General features: G+C 39.1%; 1 protein-coding gene across 5 annotated transcripts in view; it reads left to right on the top strand.

Moving 5' to 3' along the window:
- Positions 1-21,440, top strand: part of MOCOS (molybdenum cofactor sulfurase) — a 214,586-nt gene extending 193,146 nt beyond the window's left edge. For all 5 annotated transcript variants that reach the window (XM_048939650.1, XM_048939648.1, XM_048939647.1 and 2 more), the window contains exons 11-15: positions 2,809-2,933; positions 3,550-3,655; positions 8,015-8,141; positions 10,491-10,595; positions 17,856-21,440. In XM_048939650.1, the coding sequence (XP_048795607.1) occupies positions 2,809-2,933; positions 3,550-3,655; positions 8,015-8,141; positions 10,491-10,595; positions 17,856-18,002 (610 nt within the window). In that variant the 3' untranslated portion in view covers positions 18,003-21,440. The remainder of the gene's footprint in view (positions 1-2,808; positions 2,934-3,549; positions 3,656-8,014; positions 8,142-10,490; positions 10,596-17,855) is intronic.
- The last annotated feature ends 734 nt before the right edge of the window (positions 21,441-22,174 follow it).

A 22,174-nucleotide genomic window follows, 5' to 3' on the forward strand; every position in this document is an offset into this window, starting at 1 on the left:
ATGTCTTTTGGTAACCCCAACTGAAAGAGTAATTTACAGATTCCTTTAGTCTTTTGACCAACGTATGCAGGTTATTTGTAACCCTGGATTGGCTTTTATGAGGGTAACATAAACAAGCCATCAGAAGTCCTGGCCATTTTCCCAATGGAGCCATGGAGGAAATGATCTTCTCCTTCTTTTCCACTAGTTATTCAGATGGTGATAAAGAGGATTGTTGTCTCAGAAGAATACTTTCCTCAGGTGGTGGAATTCACCCAAGAGTCATTTGTTTTAACCATCTGTCCCACTTCCCTTAGTGTTGACTCATCCCTTGCCTCCCCGTGGTTAGCCCATCTATTACAGGTGCTGCTGTAAAATAGCCTAGGTTGTCTTTTTCTCTGTGTCTGTATGTTTTGTTGTCATGCTGTATATTACAGTATGTCTTTCATGTCAGTGACTGTGCTATTTTAATGCATGAAGCGGGAAATTTTTGTGGGAGACAGCTTAGAGTTCTGAGGAGGAAGAAAAGGATAAAGTGGTGAGGAAAGGGGAGATACAAGACAAAGACTGTGATAGGCAAATAAATAAGGCAGTAAATAAAGCTAAATGAGTGGACAAAATTCATGAGGCTCCCCACATTCTCAGAGATCCAACACTGATGCCATGTTCCCATGTTTCACAGGGGAGCCTCCAGGGCCTAGAATTGAGAAATAGGAGCAAAACAGGGCTTTGCACACATTGGAGTGACGGGGCTTTTTAGTACATCTAACAGAGAGCAGATGAAAGTACTCATAGAAGCTAGTGTTAAGTTTATGGGTGCTGCAGAAAACTCCCAAGTGCTCAGGGTTTGTTCTTTGCTGAAATAGGCAGGAACACAGACATGGTATCAAAAAAGTCAAGGTAAGGATATTTATGATAGAAGAAGACAAAGGTATAGTTAAAAACAAGGTGAACTGAACCTGTTATGGGTGAATATAAGTATTCTATCCCTTGGGATCAGTATTCAGACTTCATCTGTCCTTGTTTCTTGTTCTATAAATTACCAAGCCAGAGGGACCAGCTGTAAGGCACTGAAGCTGAATGACATAATAGTGCAATGAGTAGGGAGCTCAAGGCAGACAGCAAGTAAAATCTGAGGACGGGGCCCCGCTTTACAAACTGTCTGACATGCTGCAAATGAAATGTAATACTGGCAGATGTAAAGTAATACTTGACAAAAATAAAAACAAACAGAAAATGAATGGACTTGAATTACAACAGAACTTTGAAAAGGACCTTGAAGAGACAATGGTCCTTGCTCAGAAAATGGTCTGGCAATAAGGGAAAGCAATTTGAAAACCTTGGAGTCTTGAAATACAAAAACCACATGGTGACATTTGATGAACTATTCAAAATGCTGTGCGTCTCTAACTTAGCTACTGTGACTCAAAAGAGAAAGCAAATAAAAAAGAGGGCCAAATTTTCATCCTGATTTATGCAGTGTTACGTTCCAGCAGGCAGCTAAGCAGTTGGCTCAGCAGAAAATTGAAATACCTCTAGCACCTCTGTTTGGGTGGGAAAAACTATTTGGGGAATTTGTTTCACCTGTACTGTGATCATGAAAGATTCATGTCTTCTCGTTAGCTGCCTTCTCCCTAACACAGTGAGCAGTGAGGACACAAGAACTGCTCACTTCAGGTTATGAATATCATGTGGAGATTCACCTTTTGTCCCCAGTTCTAGCCACAGTGCCATTTTTTCATTTCAGCTTTAGGACATCATTGACTAAAAGCATCAGGTGGGCATCTGTCCAGTCTCAGACTGGGGAGACAGATGCTCAGCTGCATCTCAGTAAAAATTCAGATCAGCAGCTGAAGGCATATCTGATCCCTGCAGGATTATAAAATCTCTTGATATCACTTTTCCTGGCTTTCTACCTGTCCAATTTGATTGAACACGCGGTACATTTCATAAAGCCAAGTCAATTCCTCTCTCAATCTTAGGGCTTAACATCTTTTACCATGTGGAACTGTTTTCTTGTTTCACAAAGAAGAGAATCACCATTCAGCTTTTTTTGTCTGGGTAGGAAAGCAAGGTGAGCACAGGACCACTGCTAGTTCACTTTCCTTATTACAAGAATCTTGCCTAGATGGTCATGAGAATCTACATTCCTCTCACCTATTCATGGCACTTAACAGTTAGACATCAGTCAAAATGTAGTTAAAAAAACACACCTGGAGTAAGAGTCATCCCATCTTGAGATCTGATATAGATGCAAAGTAGTTATCTCTTTCTATTTTCTGTGAGGGAAACCCAGACAATTAGCTAAAACTAGATGCCCTGTTTTTAGACAATTGAAATGAAGATGACTCTGGGCCGAGGATGCTAATTGCAAATAGGTCTGATCTGTGTACTTTCTGAAATGAGAGCAGTGATCTAAAAACCCTGTTAGTAGAGCTTAGATCCAGGTAAAGAAGGCAAATCTTGCGTAACTCACTAGACAGATTACTAGTAATAGGAACCATCTTTAGGTTGAGAAAAACCGCTACATGGGTTCTACTAGTGGAGTATAAAGCACATACCAGTGAGTAACTTTTCCATAACACTTCACTGTAATGCTTTAGTATGGACTACCAGTTACTGTACCTCAGAGTCATTGTCTTGTGAACCACAATTACATAATAGTTTATTCTGCAATAATTGTTAGTCTGATATACCAAATTAGATCTCATGAATATTAAGACTAACAGAGTAGAGCTGAGGAAATTGGGAAATAAAATTATACAGAATAAGCATCTTCGTTATTTGTCTTCAGTTTTGCAAGTTAATGTTTTGGTGATCTCATGATAGGGTGAAAACATATGACTGTGGAGAAAGAACTGCTGCCTGGTTCTCTACATTTCTTGGTCGTCCGTGTCGCTTGATAAGACAAAGTCCAGACGGGAAAAAGGACGCGCAGCACAAAAATACAAGAGGTTTGTTGTCAATCTTAAAAAAAAAAAAAAGTGGTAGCTCAAGTAGTAAATATGGAGTCATTGACTTAACACTGAGTATAAAATTTCCTTGATAAAAGGGGCAAGAGTCATGAGATATTGATCTAGTAGGCTTCTACGGGTACATTTATACCTGTACTCTGCTTTTGCTGCCTTTCTCTTGCTTTCATCTGGTGAAAATGCACAAATACCTCCGTCTTTCTTTTTTATCATCACTACAATGATTTTATCTGGAAATCCAATGATCATTTTGAGAAATAGTGATGAAAAATCTATAAAAATAATGTATTTTTATACTTCTTTTTTTTTTTTTTTTTAATAAAAGCAATCAAATTGAAAGAGCACTGAAAACCCATAGATGTTGCTGTTGTAAATGATTTTAAAACTGGTAAAATCTCGGCTGTATGTCAGTTTCTAAATGCATTGTATCATTACAATTTGCAGTTTTGAGAGGATTCCTGGAATCTTTCTTTAGTGTCTGGAGCCCAGTGAGAAATGTTTTAATGAGAAAGAATAAGAGGTCAAAGGAAAAATGAAACTACTATTATAGTCTTCCTGATTATCCATCACTGTATAATATAGGATTGATTTTTGGTAGGTCTGACATGTGCTACAAGCATCTCGCTCTCTCTTGTGAATGAAGCTCAATACCTCCTGATAAATGCAGCCAGCATTCTGCAGCTGAAAGAACATGTTGCTCCAAGGTAAGATTCTTTTGTCTTCAAATATCTTTCAGCTGTCCTGGATTCCAGAATCTTGCCAGAAGATACTATTATAATTGTTTTATCTCAAAATTTAGAGGCATGTACTTTTCAATGTTCAACAAATATATAGTTACTAAACTACTATAGTTACTCACTCCTGAAATGCTTCTGAAAAATTGAGTTAAATACTCAGATATAAACTGCCTACCAGTCATCTTCAGGAGAACTTTTAACAAACCTCTTGACAGTTGGTCTGATGCTAGGGGACCATAAGGAATGAGTCAACTTCTGTTTGTGGAAAGAATGTGGATAAGTTAGTTTTCCTTGACATAAGTAACCTGTTAGATGAAAATATAAAGTCTTGTTACTTACTGAAATACTTCTTCCTACAGGAAAGTTTCAGATTTAGAGAAACATTCACAATAGAAATATTTTAGAACTATTTGCTGGACTGTGCTTACTTTGTTTATTTATTGAATTTTGTATTACTGTACAGAAGTGAGAGATAATATTACTGTACAGAAATGAGAGATAAAGGCAGCAAACAAAACACTTCAGCTAGACTGGGATTTAAAGTTAAGACACCCAATGCTAATTATATTTTCGTAAACTGAAACTATTTCTTGAATGTAACAAAGGACAGGCTGGAATTCCATCATTGTTGTTTCTTCCATTCTTCCATACCATATATGTTTCTTCTCTGAGCTCATGTCCCCCTTTCCTTGTCTCACCAAACTATTGTGTCTGCTTGGAGACATCTTCTTTCCCTGTAGTCACCCACCTACATGTCTCTCTGCACTGAAATTCTTGTTTATAGAATCATAGAATGGCCTGGGTTGAAAAGGACCTCAAAGACCATCTAGTTTCAACCCCCCCTGCTATGTGCAGGGCCACTAACTACTAGACCAGGCTGCCTGGAGTCACATCCAGCCTGGCCTTGAATGTCTCCAGGGATGGGGCATCCAAAACCTCCTTGGGCAACCTGTTCCAGTGCGTCACCATACTCTGCATGAAATACTTCATCCTAGTATCTAACCTAAATCTCCCCCGTCTTAGTTTAAAATCATTGTCCGTTGTCCTAGTGTTACATAGCTGTAGGAGGATACATATATGACTTCAGGACTTAAAACCACAGACTGTGATGAACATCAGTACAGATCAGCTTGCGTTTCCTTCTTTCTTTAGGAGACAGTTGAACAATTGAACAATCTTGACTTATCAGGACAGTTTCCCTCTGAGAAAAATGCCTGGCAGAAGTTTGAATCTGTCCATCTCTCAAATACTTTGAGTACCTTTTCTCAATGATTATTAATGCCTTTTTTTGAGGCTTGACTGGCTGGGTTACACCTCCTTGGGAAAACAATGCTTGCAGGTATCCCTTACTCACACTGGACATTTTCCATGTGGGCTCCAGTGAGGAAACTTTCAACGTATGATATTTGAGTGCACAGAGAATGAGTAACGCACCAGAGGGAGCAGCAAATGACAGGAGGAGGAGGACAGGGAACTTTGCAACATGTGGTGTCAGACGATCCACTGTTTTTGCACCTAATATCTTGCAGGATTCTCTTCAGTACAGCATAATCTCCTTTTTCTCAAAGGATACTCCAGACATGACCTGAGCTGCCACTGGGCCTGACAAGTATTTTGCTTCCCAATTTTCAGCACAGGTTGGAAGACCCCTCCTTATTTTTCCATACTGTGCTTTCTCAGGATGCTGAGGAAATTAATTCAGCATAATAGAAGCACAGAATGATTTGGGTTGGAAGGCACCTTAAAAATCATCTAGTTCCAACCTCTCTGCCATGTTCAGGGACACCTACCGTCAGGCTGCTCAAAGTCCTGCCCAGCTTTCCTTGAACACTTTCAGCAATGGGCCATCCACAGCTTCTCTGGGCAACTGCTCTAGTTTCTCACTACCCTTGCGGCAAAGAATTTCTTCCTAACATCTAATCTAATGCCTAATTATTGATGTACAGCATCATCATTCCTTACTGCTACTCAATCATAGCCATACAAACTTTCCAAATACTGAACTATGCAATAAACTTTGAAGAATCTGCATATAGGGATCTTTATTAAATTACTTTTTTTTTTTTTTTTTTTTTTTTAAATATGAGTTAGCATCTTGCATGTAAGTTTAATGGAAACCTGCTAAGATTTATAGAACTCTTTCAAACTGCAGTTGAATTTTAACGGTTTCTCTGTGATGCATATTCTGTAGTAAGTAAAAATTAATCTTCCTTTGCACTTGGCTCTTGAAAGGTGATCTAAAACAATATCAGGAGTTTAATTATAAATTAGAATGTAAGGTGCTGGTGGAAAACTACATGTGTAAAGAGACATTCACCTCTGCTGTTGCCATTAGAGGTTACCTCCATGAAAATCCCCATGATTTGGCCTGTGCAAATGTTCCTGATAGAAATATTTTCCTGAAGGTGCAAATAATCATTTTCAGTTTCTGTTAAATATATGGAATGCTTTCTGCATTGCAGGACCCGCTGCTGTGGTAAGTCCTAAGTACTCAAGCTAACTTTGGCAAATTACACTGATTTTCACAACAGATCCATGCTGAGATTTACAGGATGAAGATGCTTCCACCCAACTGATTCATGTTTTTAGAGAGAGGAAATAACAGGAATTTACTCAGATACATGCTGCCAAGTAGTTACAAGCAGTTCTGAGGACTGGGGATAAACATGGGAGAGTCCAAGTGTTTTGGACGTGAGACTGAGCAAGGAGAGAAAGAGTGTGGATATTGGAGTCTTGGAGAAGCAGCATCAAGAGCTGGAAGTCAAAAATAGAAGTAGTTTTTAGCAGCTGGTTCAGAACATGATAGATTTAGCTATGAGGTTACCAGGGCCTTTGATGCACCCCTTAATACCAGCATGGAACTCATCTGTCACAAAATGCATTGAAAGCTGTCGGTACACAGCACTCCTTTCTGCCAGTTGTTCACAGACAGTCCACAGTAAAATCGGGAAACCAAATGGTGTAACTGAACTGTTTCATGGCTGACTGCTATTTTCCCCTGTAAGTCTCAGCATCAGCATAGTCTGCACTTACCTACTGCAATCATGATAAGCTGTATCTCAGCCATGGGATTGCTCGCAGGATCTCTAGGGAAATCTGCACTTTCTATCCCCAGGCTCCTCACAGCTCAGTGGACAGTGAAGGTTTGTAGGAGCCAAGGTTGTGTGGTTTGACTGGAGATCAGTTCATCCTCATGCACATTCATCTGCTAAAGAGGATCATCTAGACTGTTTTAAAGAAAATCAAGCTTTTTCATGTAGCAGACCTATTCTGCCAGGATTGTTTGATGGGAAGAGTTTTTCCCATGCATTGAGTTTACTTTTTTTTTTTTCCTTATTTTAATTAAAATTTCAAAATGCTTCTCTGTTTTTAAAACTTTTTTTCTCTAGAGCAGAATGATTTTTCCATTACTTACCCAAGTTATGATCTCTGCTGGAGCATGTCACATGCAAAAGTTCTCAGAGCACAGCTGATAAAACATAGAAAGTTGTTCCTGTCCACCATGGCTAATGCAAAATGAAATGCTTTTTCCCACTAATAGTAGTACTCAGAGAACCTCCCTCACAAATTTTAGGGCTGTCATTTTTTATGATACTGGTAGAATTCTCCTTTGGAAGGAGAATGAAGAATTCAAAGATGCAGCCAGCTTTCTGATATTTATATGCAGTCTGCTGCTCTGTCTCCCACATATATGTTCTTAGCACTGACACAAATCTGTACTCTGGCAGTTCTAATGCTTGTGAAGAGGTGGAGATATCTCCTCACAGAGATTAATTTTTGTTCTAAACATCTGTCATTTGGTGCAATCTGCTGCAGCCTACAGACAAATAATAATATGGGGAATATATTCTCTCATAAAATGCCTTTACTGGCCTCGAGCATCTGCTGGTTTTGTCCCTTTTTCAACTACAGCATGTGCAGAACATGCTTGTATTTGCTTTCTTGTTAGAAGCATTTAATCAGTCAATTGATAATTTAGTCAAAAGATCTTTTTATTTGCTACCATTATTTTTACATGTAACTAGTAAAGAAGTTTTTTCATGTGCATTGTTTTTAATTGCTGAATGTTTTCCTGCCTTCCTTACAGTACTTTACAGGGCTACAGCTCTGAAGAAACCACCCAGTTGATTACAAGTTATAGTAGAATACTTTGTGCCTCTTTTATTACCTTTGTAATAAAACTTGATTCAAGATATTCTGGAAAAAACAGTTGATGAATTCTATTAGCCACTAGCTTCTTACAGCACAAAAATCTAGTGCAGAACTATTGCAGAACGCATTAACTAAGCTTGCTTTTTCTCTTCCATTGTGAACTCTGTGTTATAGATTGAAAGAGCCATTGGAAATAGAGGAATTAATCCGACGTTTCCGTGCCAACATTGTCATCAGTGCACCAGAATCCTTTGAAGAAGAAGAGTGGGCTGAGATCTCAATAGGTTCTCTGCGATTCCAGGTGCAAACTTATCTCCACTGTCTAAATTCCTATTCTGTCACAAAGCATTTTGCCCCCTGGAGATTGGGCAATTCTTGCGAAGCTTTGGCTTGAACATGGGCAACTCGATTTGTGTACAGGTGAAATTTATGAAGGTGCTAAAAAACCATGCTGTGACCCCTGGCAAACATGCTGCAAAGTGACTGAGTGGTTTTGATGTATTTCTCTACCCCCTTTTTTTTTTTTTTTTTTACAAATTTCATAATTCATAACATTTCTCATCTCCATCCAGCTGAGGAAAAAAATAATCACTTTTTTAAGGTAGGATTTGCAGCAAATATTGAGCAAGCATGTAACAAGAGAATACTAGTTGCTCTCAAGTATGATAATCTAAATGCAGTCTCAGATTGCTGCACATCAGTCGTTGTAGTGATTGCCAGAAGCCTGGACATGAATACCAGTGAGTGATCACTGTCCATTGCTCTCTGGTATATGCATTTAATCTCCATTCAAGACGTGTTTCTAAGTCTAGCCTTAGGTAAGGTTGTTTCTTACATTATGTTTCATATCATACCTCACAATGTGATGTGCTTTGTACTGTAAGGAAAATGCTAACAAGTCAGACTTTGTTGGCAAGGAAATACTTTTTAGAAAAAATGCAAGCAAAGGTCCATGAAGAAGCTATACATGAAACCTAAGGAAAAAATGAATATATTTGTTACATGTTGTATTGAATTTACCTCATTCTTAGATATGAAATATATGTTTGTAAATGAATTGTCAAGGATGTGAAACAGCAATTCATTGTTTGCTAAGGAATGACAATGAAGGATGTGAATAAGAGAAGTGCTAAGGCCAGATCTAGAAGCTGAGATAGGAATTATTCCTAATTGTTTCTGGTCAGCATACTTTAAGAAATAGAAAGGCTATTTTTTCGGTAAAGGTAGAAAATATGACTTATCTTCTCCTTTCTTTGTGTATACTTTGATCAGTAAGCTGCAATGTGAGTTGAAGAAAATTCAGGAAAATTTTCTTCAGGTGCTTGATGCCAGAAACACAGTAGAATACAGTGTTGAACAGAGCAAAGTGGGGTAAAATATTTTCTTCTCTTGTGTTGTTTTTCTTTTAATAAAATACTGAAGTTGTTGCAAATCATGAAAAAGTAGAAACAAATGTATGATTTTAATGCCTACTCTGAAGAGTTGTACAAACAGTTCTAGGTGTACCTCAAAGAAATCAAATAGCTCTTCAGAGCAGCACATAAAAATATTTGCAGTGTAAGGTTAAATTATTTGCCCGATTCAAATTTTATGACAAATTTTACAGAATTGAAAAACTTATATTAAGATATTTTAAGGAACAGTCATTTTCTAACATGCAGAGCTTTGCTAAAGCTTGGGATGCAGTAGTAAGCAAAACTGTTCTTCATTTTAATGTTTTAGAAGAAGTAACTCACGGCAGACTTTTTGTCCACCCTAAAAATGCACCCTAATTACAAACAGGAATTAACTCTAGGAACAGCACTCTGTATTATATATGATGTTAGATTTGCGGATCTCAGTACCCTTTCTGACGATAGACTTGTGAAAATTCACATTTTACATTCTGTTTGTCTACAAGTTCCATACATATAAGAAAGTGTATGGGATATTGTGTATTTCAACTGCACATAAACAGTGTAAAGCCTGTTAGTTTAGCTCCAAGAAAATCACAGAATCACAGAATGGCAGGCGTTGGGAGGGACCTCAAGAGACTGTGTCCAATCCCCCTGCTAAAGCAGGTTCCTTACCGCAGGTTCCCTACCACAGGTTGCACAGGCAAATGTCCGGGTGGATCTTGAATATCTCCATGGAAGGAGACTCCACAACCTCTCTGGGCAACCTGTTTGATTGCTGCATCACTCCCTTACCATAAAGAATTGTTCTGCTTGTTTGTATGGAGCTTCCTATGTTCAAAAGAATAAAATAAAATGAAAAAAAAAAAAATCCTCTTCTTGGTAAATCCTGAGGACCTGGCTTAATTTTAAACTCAGTTCTACTTTGGGCAAGTAGTCCTGTCAGCTCACAGATTAAGTCAAGCCATCAGGAAATACAGATATGTTTCTTTCTCTGGGAAAGTTTTCCCTAAAAAGAAGGAAAAGGAAAGAAAAAAGGAACTAAAAATTCAGCGAGACCTTTGCAAGTGGACTCTTTGAAAATGTACCTACATGAGGTGAACAGGACTGACCCCTTACATAATTAAAGCCTAAAGAAACAAAGGAAAAGTATGTGGAAGACATGTTTTTGCAGTATTATACTGGTTGTAAGCTTGTACTGTTCCACAGTGTACTGTTTTGATATAGCAGTGACCCTTCTTTAACTGAAATTTCAGGTTGTGGGTCCATGTACCAGATGTCAAGTAATCTGCATTGATCAACAGTCTGGGGAACGAAACAAAGAATTTCTGCAGTCTCTGTCTGCTGCCAGGGGTAAAAAGGTCAGTACATTGCTCTAGAAGAGCTGCACAGAAAGATGTAGTGCATTGCATGCATAGTGGAATACCTGCTGAGAGAATACTCACTGTTAAGTTCTTCAGCTAATCATTATCATTTGTTTTTTCAGTCAAAAGAGGATAGACTTACAACCCAGATATGATATGGCTTATTCCCCAAAAATTCTCAACCTATCTTTTATTCAGGAACTGACTATAAATGTGCATTGTTTTTCACTGTGCTTGCTTTTATTCTGCATGTACTGCTTTACAACATGTTTGTTTTGGTCTTGGAAAATACAAGACAGTGTGTTGATGTCATTCCAGAAGAGAAATGTGAAGAAAAATCACAAAGTGCTTGTGACAAAACAATTAGCTCTTGAGACTAAACATTATTCTTGCTGAGAAAAAAAGGCTTAGGTAACCCAGAGCAGACGCAAATATAATCCAAATGGAGAGTGATCAGGAATGTGAGTGAGGAATAGGTCTGAAACACAGGCGCTGGTCTGGAGTTGTTGGGTTTCCTCAGGCTGCATTAATTCTTAGAAATGAGAGTGCTCAGACAATGGCTAGTTCAGCATCCCAAAAGCTTCATAAATCTCAGAAGCATTTTTTAGCTGAAAATTCTTACTACGAATTCACTGATTGCTGTTAAGCTTCTCTTGTAAAAGGGAAGGCAGTCAGTGCCAATAGCCTCGCCAATAACAGCCAGACACCAGAGACTGTGCACAGCACAGAGACATAACGAACAGGTTGCAAATTATTCACCCAAAGGGTGCACAAACAAGTTACAAATAATGCATTTTTTGTTTAAAAACAAAACAAAATCGATTTGTCTCAATGGCTCACTATGCAAAGAAAGAGCTACATGTTCAATGAGTGTTATTGGGGAATAGCTCCACCAGCTCCATCCTGGAGCCAGCTGCCTGGTGCAAAGTGAGGTGGGGAGGGGTGAGTGGTTCAAGCTGCCTGCTGGCACTGCTTCCTGCTGGCCTGAGACGGCTTGGGGCTGCACAGCAGGCTGGCATCCTGATTGCTGCAGCACGTATCATAGAATCATAGAATGGCTTGGGCTGGGAGGGATCTTAAAGACCATCCAGTTCCAATCCCTGCCATGAGCAGGCATGCCCCCCACCAGATTAGACTGCCCAGAATCCCATCCAATCCGGCCTTGAATGCCTCCAGGGATGGGGCATCCACTGCTTTTCTGGGCAGCTGTGTCAGCACCTCACCACTCTCTGAGAGGGTATATGTTGCATGGGAGATGAGAACCTAATCGTAGTGGGTGGCCTGAGAGTGAGACCTCTGCAAGTCGTGGTGAATCAAATCTGGAACATCTGGGATACTTTCTGGGTTGGGATGCTGCCCAGCTGCCACATGGGGCAGGGAGGGCTTTCTCTCCCGCGTGGGTTTTGCTAGATTATAACTGAAAGCCTCTGTAGAAGGACAGTAATCTGTGTTTGGTGTCCTCCTCAAGTGGCAGTGACACTTCAAAGACACAGATTCTCAGGAGAGGCACAACATCTTCTGCATGTTTCCCACAGCAGAGATGAACTTCTCTTTTGTTCAGGTTAACTCTGGTAACGCAAAGATTTTCTTGTCCTAGAACCACAGGACTCATTCATACAGAATTAAGGCAATGAAAGCAACCCAGCCTCTTGAGAACCTGGTGTCAAATAAAAGGAGCAGGGCATGGCAAGGCACTGCAGAGTACCATGCTGCTATTCACAGCAGAGCAGTGCTTCCCTTCTCACAGCTGTGCAAAGATATCCACACTGCAAAGAACAAGGCCATCAGCTTGTTATTATCCCAGCTTTCAGCCAAAGATTACTCTCAGCGCTGCTGGCAGAAGGACTCTTGTGAACATGCCCTGCTCTGTACAGGGCCAAGTCTTCTGGGTATGCTTGACAGCCAAGTGAGGTAATCTGAGCTGAATGTGTCTGTGAAGACATCATAGCCCATTGCTCCTCCAAGTCATCTGTGGAGTGATGGTCACCAGCTGCTTATCAGTCAGCAGCACCTGAGGACTGTGGCATCTGCAGTGTGCTATGCAGAACTGGCAGAGGACATTCATCTAAACCTTGCACAGTAAATACTGGGGAGGGAGAAACATTGAGTTCCTGTGGCTTTGCTAAATTGCAGAGCTAATCCTTTGGTGACTTATGTCTGAAGCAAATGCTTTTCTGTTGAGGATTCATGTACCTGACGTCACTTTGGACTTTTTTTTAATTAAACACAGATTCAGTGAAGGAATTTAGCAGTGTTTGTTCTCAGCTGTCAGTAACACAAATCCAACTGCAACGAACAAATGCAGCGAGTACAATTTAGGCTAATTTCCTAGTACTGGTGTAACTGATATTTTTGAAAGGCCATTATAGTTACTTAGTTTCCAGAATGTTAAGGACTCTGCCAATGTACTTCAAGAATGACATAAATAAAGTAAGGCTTGTCAGAGCTAGGTTAATATTTTTTTCTGAAATGATATTTTTCATCACTCTTCTGAGACTCTGAGCACTTGCTGCTCCAAGCTGAAATGTTGAGGCTTTGCATGGATGGATTATTGCTGAAAGTCAGAACCAGCCACTCTAATTAGCCACACAAGCAGTTTGCATGTTTCCTAGTAAGCATACAGCACAGCAATGAAGCCTAGCCAACTACTTTCTATAAAACCTTTTTTTGCATTGTTTGAAATAAAATGTAATCACCTCTGCAAAGCAAACTCAAATTCTTCTGCCATCAGTTCTGAAGAAGCGTTCATTAAGAATTCCTTCTGTAATTTTGGACTGAGAAGGGAAAAAACGAGCTTTCCTTCTGTGGCAGAGCTCTCTGTTACAGCAGGAGGCTCCAAAAGGCTAGATAACTGCATTAAGCAAATATTGTAAAAATAGCCACATGCTGTTTCACATGCATCACCACCTGATGCAAAAGGAACACAGGCAGAAAGGAGAGAACACTGAATTCTTGCCCATCCTCTGTGTTTTCCTGATGCACTTTAATGCTAACAATAGTGAAAGCCTTGTGGGTAGATTTGCAGCTGTGCTGTGAACTGGGACTTGCTATCAAGGTAGCAAAGGGAATAGCGTTAGCAGTGTGCCTCAACATAAGTGTATGGATAGCTGTACATCAGGAGAAATCCATTATGGTTGCATATGCCTTTCTACACTAAAAGGTTTGTGTTTTTTCCCTCTGGGCTGTTGATCCCCTTTTATGTATCTCATTGTGCCCAGGAGAGCTTTCATCCCTGCAGAATTACATACAGCACCTTTGGACTGCTTGCTGAAACCTTAGCAAGGAGAGCAAGTGAATTCTTTTATCTGATGCATCGTTTTGCTTTACACTCTGCAGTGCTTTCTGTCCAAAGATCAGGAATGCTTGCAAACACTGACTGATGTACGTAATTAGCAGACTTCTGAAATAATATGCTACTCTTTTCTCAGGAGTGGCTAAACTGGGAAATTCATTTATTTAAGGTAGAGTGCAAAAGCAGATCAGTTCTTAGTAGAAACTTCTGCTGTCTAGATATTTTCAGTAAAAGAAGATATTTGGTCTTTTTTGGGCTACCAAGTTAAAACCTTCCTTTCATTCCAATATGAAAAATCAGCATGTCAAAAGTAAGTGCTTCCACTCCCCTGTTGTGTAAGACCTTGCTAACAAGCTTTGGTGAATCCAGAGCTAAAAGAATATCTTTACATTAAAAAAAAAAAATAAAAATTCAGGTTTAATCTTTGCATTTTCTACACCTTTGTGTGAGAGAGGTAGGTTGTGTTATGTGAGTGAAGTGAACAGAAGTGAACAGGTGAATTTATCTGCTGATAGAAAGCAGCTGAGAGCTACATCCAAGGGCAAAATCCAGAGCTCATCCATCCAAAGCTAAGTGTTTGCATGCAGTATCATTTATGTGCTCATTACACCTTCTAGCAGGGCACTTTCCCCAGCAGATGCTAGTCTGAACTAACCAATTGCTTAGGAGCTGTATCTTAAGGGCATCACATCGCAGCTTGTGTCAGGTGTAGCACCTCACATTTCATCATTTCATCCTACAAAAGGATACCATACCCAGGAAATTCCTCAGTCAGTAAATATCCTAGAAGTGCATATTTTTATTGTTGCTCCAGCAAATGTATTTGAAACAACATGCAAGAATGACAGCATTTCGTAACTCCTCCTTTCATTGAGTGCGATGACTATCATGTGATTCACTGTTGGCAAGAATAAGTGTGTTTTATCTGTTTATTCCAGCAGTGAAATGTTGCAGTTTTACTGATGGGGCAGCTTTACATGAAGTTTAAGAGCAGCAGGAAGAGCCCCTACTGCCACCTGTATGGACAGAGTGGCACAGCTCACAGTCTGACCATCTGCTCTGGGGAAGCTGTGAGCAGAATAGATGCCCTTGAAGTCAGGAGAGGGTAGCAACAACACAAAGGAATTATGCAGTTCGTTGTAATGACTCTGCAAGCTATAATCTCTGTGTCTGAAAGTTTCTCTTTTCAGCACTGAAACTGGAGAATGGACAATTTTCTGCATTTTGTCTTTCTCTTGAAACACAGCCCAAATGGCAGGATGCACAATTTTTGTGGTTGTTTGTTTGTTTGGATGTTTGTTTGTTTGGGTTTGTTTGTTTTTTTGCTAAGTCAATGTTTGTAATTAGTAGAAGAACAAGGAAATGTACTTGAAAGATACAAAATCAATTTCTGGTAATCACAGGCTAAATTCCGGTCATTCAGAAAATAAAGATATCAGCAATGCAAGTGATATTACAGGAAAACCCTCATCTCAGTAGGCATAATAATGAAATAAGTATACCACCAGTATCAGTGTCACCTTGAAAACTCCTCAGGCATCATCCAGCCTTAGAAGTCCTAAGACTTACATGCCTAGTCAGAGTAGAAAAATACTGATGACCAGCATTAAAATAGTATTTAAGAACTGCTGTAGATAGAATTTATTGATCTGTCTTTTCTCAAATAATCACAGAGGGTTTAAATTGCTTTAAGAAAAAAAAATCTGATTAAATGATTCGAAGCAACAGAATTAAGGCAAACTAAATTATCCATATTGGACAATCTGCCAAGATGTATTTTAGTCAAAAAGATAAGTAAAAAAATCAGTGCCATAAATATATGTTGAAAATTCCCATGTGTGAAATCAATTGATTAACACCGATGTTAAAAAATCTTTCCTGTTTGAAATGTAGTGTAGAATAGACCAATACTCGTTTTACAGTATTTGTTTTATGATTACCTGATTTTTTACAGCATTTAAATTATGGCAACTGTCATCTTTACATTAGGAAATTAAATCCAGGATGTTAAACACAAGGATGAAAAAAACTACAATTACGTCCACAGAGAAACCAAAGCTCATTGACAAAGAAGAGAAAAATGAGAACAGGATAATACATGCTTCAAGCTTTTAGATGAAACTGTTACTGACTTAACATTTCACTGTTGTGGTTGTTCCAACCCAGTCACTGTGCTGTTAGGATGGGACCTTGCTTTGCTGTGGTCATATCTCAGCACTGCATTCTGGAACACTGACCATAGGATCTACCCTACATCCACAGGTGTGAGCCTCATTGCAGACACCAGTATCCAGAAAGCATCATTAGTAGCATAGGACTGATCAGGCTCAACTCATGCCACATATATGTGGAGTACCCACGAGATGAAGGAATAGCAGAAATAGCCAAAAAATATCTATCTGGAAGCTATCTTAGTGTTCAGGATTACAAATGCAAATAGAGCCATGCTGCAGCAATGTTTGCATAGTTCTCTGCTCTATAGCATCGCTGTTACGTGAGAGAAGGCCTCAGCCTTAAATCTCAGTCATTCTTCAAAGACTAAAAGCTGTTTCATGTTACCTCATTTCTATATCTTTAATTAAATAGTGCAAAAAGTGGAGACTGCCTTCATTTTACGTCTGTCAAATACGCACCCTTAGATTCAGCTAATACATTTGGTTATCTTTAATTTGTTGCAATTCCTTTTACCTCAAATATTTTTCTAAACCTCCTGTAAATGTAATTCCCTCAATTTCAGGATCATTGATTTAAACAATGGCAATAAATGTAATCAGATAATGGTGAAGGATGATAGTGTTTTGCTTTAAAAATGTGTTTGTTCAGACGTACCAAATGGATCACGTTTCCTTTTTTATTTAATTTACACTTGTGAGTGACTGATAATGGAACACTCAGCTGTAGCCTACCAAAGCCAAATACTTTTGTTCAAAAATTGACAAGAAGATTTATGTTGGCTTTCCAAGTTTTTCAGTTTGAAGAACAAAGACATTCTGAAGTCCACAAATCAGTTCTGAATGTAACATGATCCCCGGCATTCATTTACTTTTTACTTTATATATCAATTATTTTCTTATTGTTTCTGATTCTTCTAAAATGTTATCCTGAGGTTGAAAGACTATTTCTTGCTGCTATTTTATATCTATATTCTTCGCAGGTAGGGAACAAGACCACAGAAACACACCATGTGTTTTACTGTGACATTTCTATGTCAGAGCCAGCTGTTTGCAGCTTTAACTGTAACATCTAATGTGCTTAAAATTAAAACCATACACAACAGTGCAGAAGCACAGATCAGGTCTTCAGTGCCTGCAAAGGCTTATGGTCAGTAAGGGAAGTAGTTGTCCTGCTTTTTCTTCCTTAGTATTCAGCAATATGAGGACACTTGCCTAAGTTTTTCTAATGTTCGTGTAAGATGGCATCACAGCTAATGACAGATAGCAAGTGGCAGTCCTGATAAAACAAACTTTTGGAATATTTTCTGTAAAATATACTAAAGTATTGATGAAAACAAATGAAGGGAAATTTATCAAGGTTAGACAAAGTTCTGTTATAAAGTGAATAATTCACTGTAGGAAATGCAAGAGTTTTCCTCACTGCTTGAACATACATATCTTCTGGGTGCTACCTGGCCATTATTTGTGAAAATGGATTAACTACGTTTGTCAGGGAGCCAGAAAAGTCATTAACTGAGCGTGAATTACATACACAGTACTATGGAACCCATGATGAAATACTATGCTATTTATCCACTTACTAAAGATACTCTTCTTGAGTAGCATGGCATTAGCTCTTGTTTACCAGTCTATTGTAGTTAATTAATTAAAATAATAATATTAAGATCACACATACGTCCTTACTATTAAAGCAAAATTATTTTTCTAAACATATCTGGTTTGTGAGATCCTCTATTGATCAGATTACTTTAGCATGAGTTGCATCTCAATTAATGTTTTGCTTTGTTTCAGACAAACTTTGGCATATACCTGATGAACCAGCCCTTGCGCTCATCCCTTCCAGGTATTTTATCAGTTGGATCTGAAGTACTTCCAATATTGAAGGAGAATACAGAAATTCAACACCCGACATTCAGTGAAGAAAAATGTTCAGGATAGATTTCCTGGCGGAGAAGAGATGCAACTTAAAAAACAAGTCACTAGTCAGTAATTTGAAAAGAAAGAAAAATCACACATTTGCTTCTGTTTTCAGCCTTAATTTTCTGCTTGCAGCAAACATTATCAGATGGCGGTACTCTTGATAATTACACCTCACCTACATGTTTTTGCTTGCGATTAGGTTACAGCAGCCATAACTCTGTTTTGCTCAATTGCTTCAGGATACAACAGGCTTGATCAAGTCTTAATAGTGGATGACTCCCAAAACAAGTCCAACAGTGTTGTCAGAAACCCACATCTCAATGAAGGAAAGTAAACACAGAAATACCCTACTACTTCCTTATGCTGCTTTGTTAAAACCACATTTGGGAGAGAGGACACAGGCTGTGTTTTGTGAACGGTGTGGGTGGGGAGGGGATAGCAGAAGAGCAGTGAGACAGCAGCAGCCCTTTCAGCTTTTCACAGTGATGTATATACAGTCTGAGACCACCTGATAAAAGGTGTCTTGGAATGCCTTAATGAAGCAGTTTCATCCACTTGATCTGAACATCTTTTTCTCATTCCCATTTGACACTTTTACACCTGATCCATTTTAGATGATGACTTTCCACGCACTTGCTTCCTTATGTATTTGTAGATGTTGGCACCTTTTTTTTTAATTACAAATTTCTCAACTCATGCGGGCATTTCTATACAAACTTTGTTTATGATCAGCAATCTCAAATAGCCAAAATGTTGGAATATCAACTTGAGGGAACTCAGGGAAGTCAAAATGCCTTTCCATCCTGAATAGATCTGCCCCTTTTGCCCTGCCCCTAGAGGTGTTCAAGGCCAGATTCGATGGGGCCCTGGGCAGCCTGATCTAGTATTAAATGGGGAGGTTGTTGGCCCTGCATGTGGCAGGGGGGTTGGAGATTCATGATCCTACGTTGGCCATTCTGTGATTCTGTGGTTCAGTCAAAGTATTCTTTATTCTTACTCCTGGTGCTAGTTCCTTAGAATTTGATAATAGCCTTCTTAGACGTTTTCTGAGTTCTTTACTGGGACTTCATCTGATACATCAGTTGTGGAGAAAATCAGTAAAAAAATAAAGCCACGCATTAAATAAATAAATAAATAGATAAATAAATAATGAAAGAAAAAGAAAACATAGGAAGTCAGTGTAATGCAAGATTAAACATACTGAGGCCGGGTGTTTTATGACCCCCAGCATGTGTCCAACCAGACACATGGCAGTGTCACGCTTTCAGGAAGTCCTCCTGGAAAAGGAAATTCTCCCAGATTGGCCACTTTATTGCCAATTGGGAAGGGAAATTTGGGCTCCATTAAAAGCACTGTCAGGACTTTCATCCAGAATGATTTAGGTGTTCCTTGAGGTGGTTTTGGCTCCAACTGTGTGAAAGTGCTTCTGGCTGAGGCAATCCTTGAGTTGTACGGGTGCAGCCCTAGAGGGGAGAAGGCAGCTTTGTGATGGATTTGGTCAAACAATCGTTCTGAAAAGGGAGCGATCATCTCAGAGCACCATACAGTGAGAAAAGGGAAGTGCATTGCTCAGTGCGTGAATCGGAATTCTGAAAGTAGACAGTCTTTTTTCTTTTATTTCTCACTTTTTTTTCAGTTCTTTTGAAGAACAGGTTTTACTCACTTCAGCTGGAACAGACTGTTATTAGTTTCCCAGCAGAGCTTTGTAATGGAAATGAGACGCTATCTGTTTCTTACAACCCGCCATAAAATACATGGAAAAGAGAAGTGTTTTATATGTATGTAAACTGAGGATCAGTTTTGAGAGTTGTGCCTTTTGCTTCAGAGCCCAAGCCATGCTCCTTGATGTCTGCTTTGAAAACCAGGGGTTTTATCTGTCTAATAGTCAATTATCTGATGTTGTAATGAGTTGGCTTTTTGGAACCTTGAAAAGCAGTTTCCTGGTATCTCAATCTCTTAACTGTTTCACACTTTGCCCTTCTGTAATGCAGAACTTTGTTTTGTTGGATAGAAATCCAGTGTGACTCTGGCAAATTTAATACGAGGAGACCTGCTGTATATTGACCTTCAGGTGATCCCTGGTGCTTTTCTCTGTCCTCTTCACCTCACCACCACCTCATTTGTTTAGAATGGCACAGAAGTTAGAAGAGGAAATGGAAAGCAAACCTCAGTGAGCTCTGTTTTACTTGTCATTGCATTTACTACAAAATAAGCCAGCTTGGTACACTGTGATATGACAAATACTGTCTGTAAATAGCCTTAATGCAAAGTATGATGACTGAGGATGAAAAGATTTGAACTTTTAAAATGTCATGCTTGGTCCTTCTGACTTATTATTTACAAGCAATTACACTTTTTCCTCTTTATGGCCCAGTAATATTAGGTCAAGAATAACTCTGACATTTTACAGAGAAAAAAAATATTTCCTGTGATGTCTGAACATTCTCATTAGTATATGTTGTGCATTTCCCAGAATGAACATCTTTGTGCTGTGGTGATGGGAAATGTCAAAATGCTTCTGATTGATGGAAGAGGCATAAGGAATCTTTCATCTCAGCGAAGAATAATATAATATTTCCCTTCTGTTAAGTGGAGCGTCACCACCAGTCTTTCCATCAATGAAGACAAATTCTTCTCAATGTGAATACTTCATGGAAAATCTTAAAGCAGGAGGAGTCATATTTAAATGGCACGCACTGGAGGTTTTGCAGAAAAAACATCCCTCCCCTAATGTGAAAAAAAATTCAAAGAAAGGAAAATTGTAGCGTCATACTAACCAAAGTACTGCACAAGTGAGAAGAGCATAAACACTTGAAAACACTGTGCATATTATACAGGAATATTATATGTTCTGTAAAGGAGTCACTGCTCAATGTTCAGACTATATGGGAAAAAATACATTTTCGTATGAATGCAGACTCTAAAACTCGTTGCTGCAAAATTAAATCTTCAGACTAATTGCAGATACATATTTACTTTCTGTGGATGAGAAATGCACTGAATACAGTATTTCTAGAGTGCTATATGTAGAAAGTCCTCTACATATTTGAAGCTTGTATTTCCTTGCAATAAATTATTCAGACACATTCCATGTTCTGTGGGACTTAACTCCTCCGATCTCAAGGCAAGAATGATGATTATTACAAGTTCTAATAATAGCCAGGAAGCTGGAATCATAGGATAGAAATCAGCATTCTTAGGAGAAACTTCTGAATTGTGTTCAGTGATATGAATGTGATAATTCAGGCGTATTATGATTTATACATTTTCAATAGCATCCTTCAAAATACGGCCAAAAATTTTGGTCAGCCTTCTGTCAAAATTGTGTACAAATCAAAAAGGAAGATTATTGATTATCATTCATAAATTATGGAGATTATGCTCTGCATTTCTTCTTCGGACTGTCTCCCAACTTTCTTGGAAATTAGACCAATAAAATACTGCTAGTGCTTGGCATGTGACTGTTGGTGCTTGCATTCTTTCCCTTTGAGCTCATGAGATGCTCAGCTCTGTGTGGAGGCATTGCTGGGCTCACTGGGTGAATGTGACTGTAGCCCAGTATGTGGGTGGCTCTCATGGAGCTGAAAGATGTGTGTCCCTGTCTCTGTGATTATACAGCCAATGAGGCAGCCACCTCAACAAACATGGACTCAGGAGAAGGGAGAAGAAAGCCAGGCATTCCTCCTGGGCATGTGAGCTAGTGGGCTCCACAGGCAGATGTCCTTCCTCATGCCAACACCTCAGTGTGCAACATGGGACTTCCTAAGAAGAGATGGGAACACCCCAGAGCAAGTTGTCGAAAGAGAAGTGCCTCTTAAGCAAGGTGCCACTTAAGATTCCTCTGTTCCTTTCACATCAGCTCAGTGTGATGGGAGCTGTGGGTCACTCTCATTGCAGAAGGGCAGGTGTCCTGCGATGGGAGTGACTCACTCAAAGCAAACACAGGCACTTGCCACCAAGAATTGCTCAGGAGTTTCTCTGATAACCAGAAATTATGACACAGCATGAGAACTTGGGGGATTTTGTTTAGAAAACACATAAGAAGTGGCTGGTATGCTGCTGTGATTTTGTCACTGGTGTGTCTTTTCTGAGTTACTGTTTGCTAGCTAATTAATAGACAGATACATGAATTGGTGAAGGTTGATAGTATAATCTTAATAGAGCTGCTTCATGGCAAATCTGAAATGACA

This window comes from Lagopus muta, chromosome 3 (assembly GCF_023343835.1).
Source record: "Lagopus muta isolate bLagMut1 chromosome 3, bLagMut1 primary, whole genome shotgun sequence".
Lineage (NCBI taxonomy): Eukaryota > Metazoa > Chordata > Aves > Galliformes > Phasianidae > Lagopus > Lagopus muta.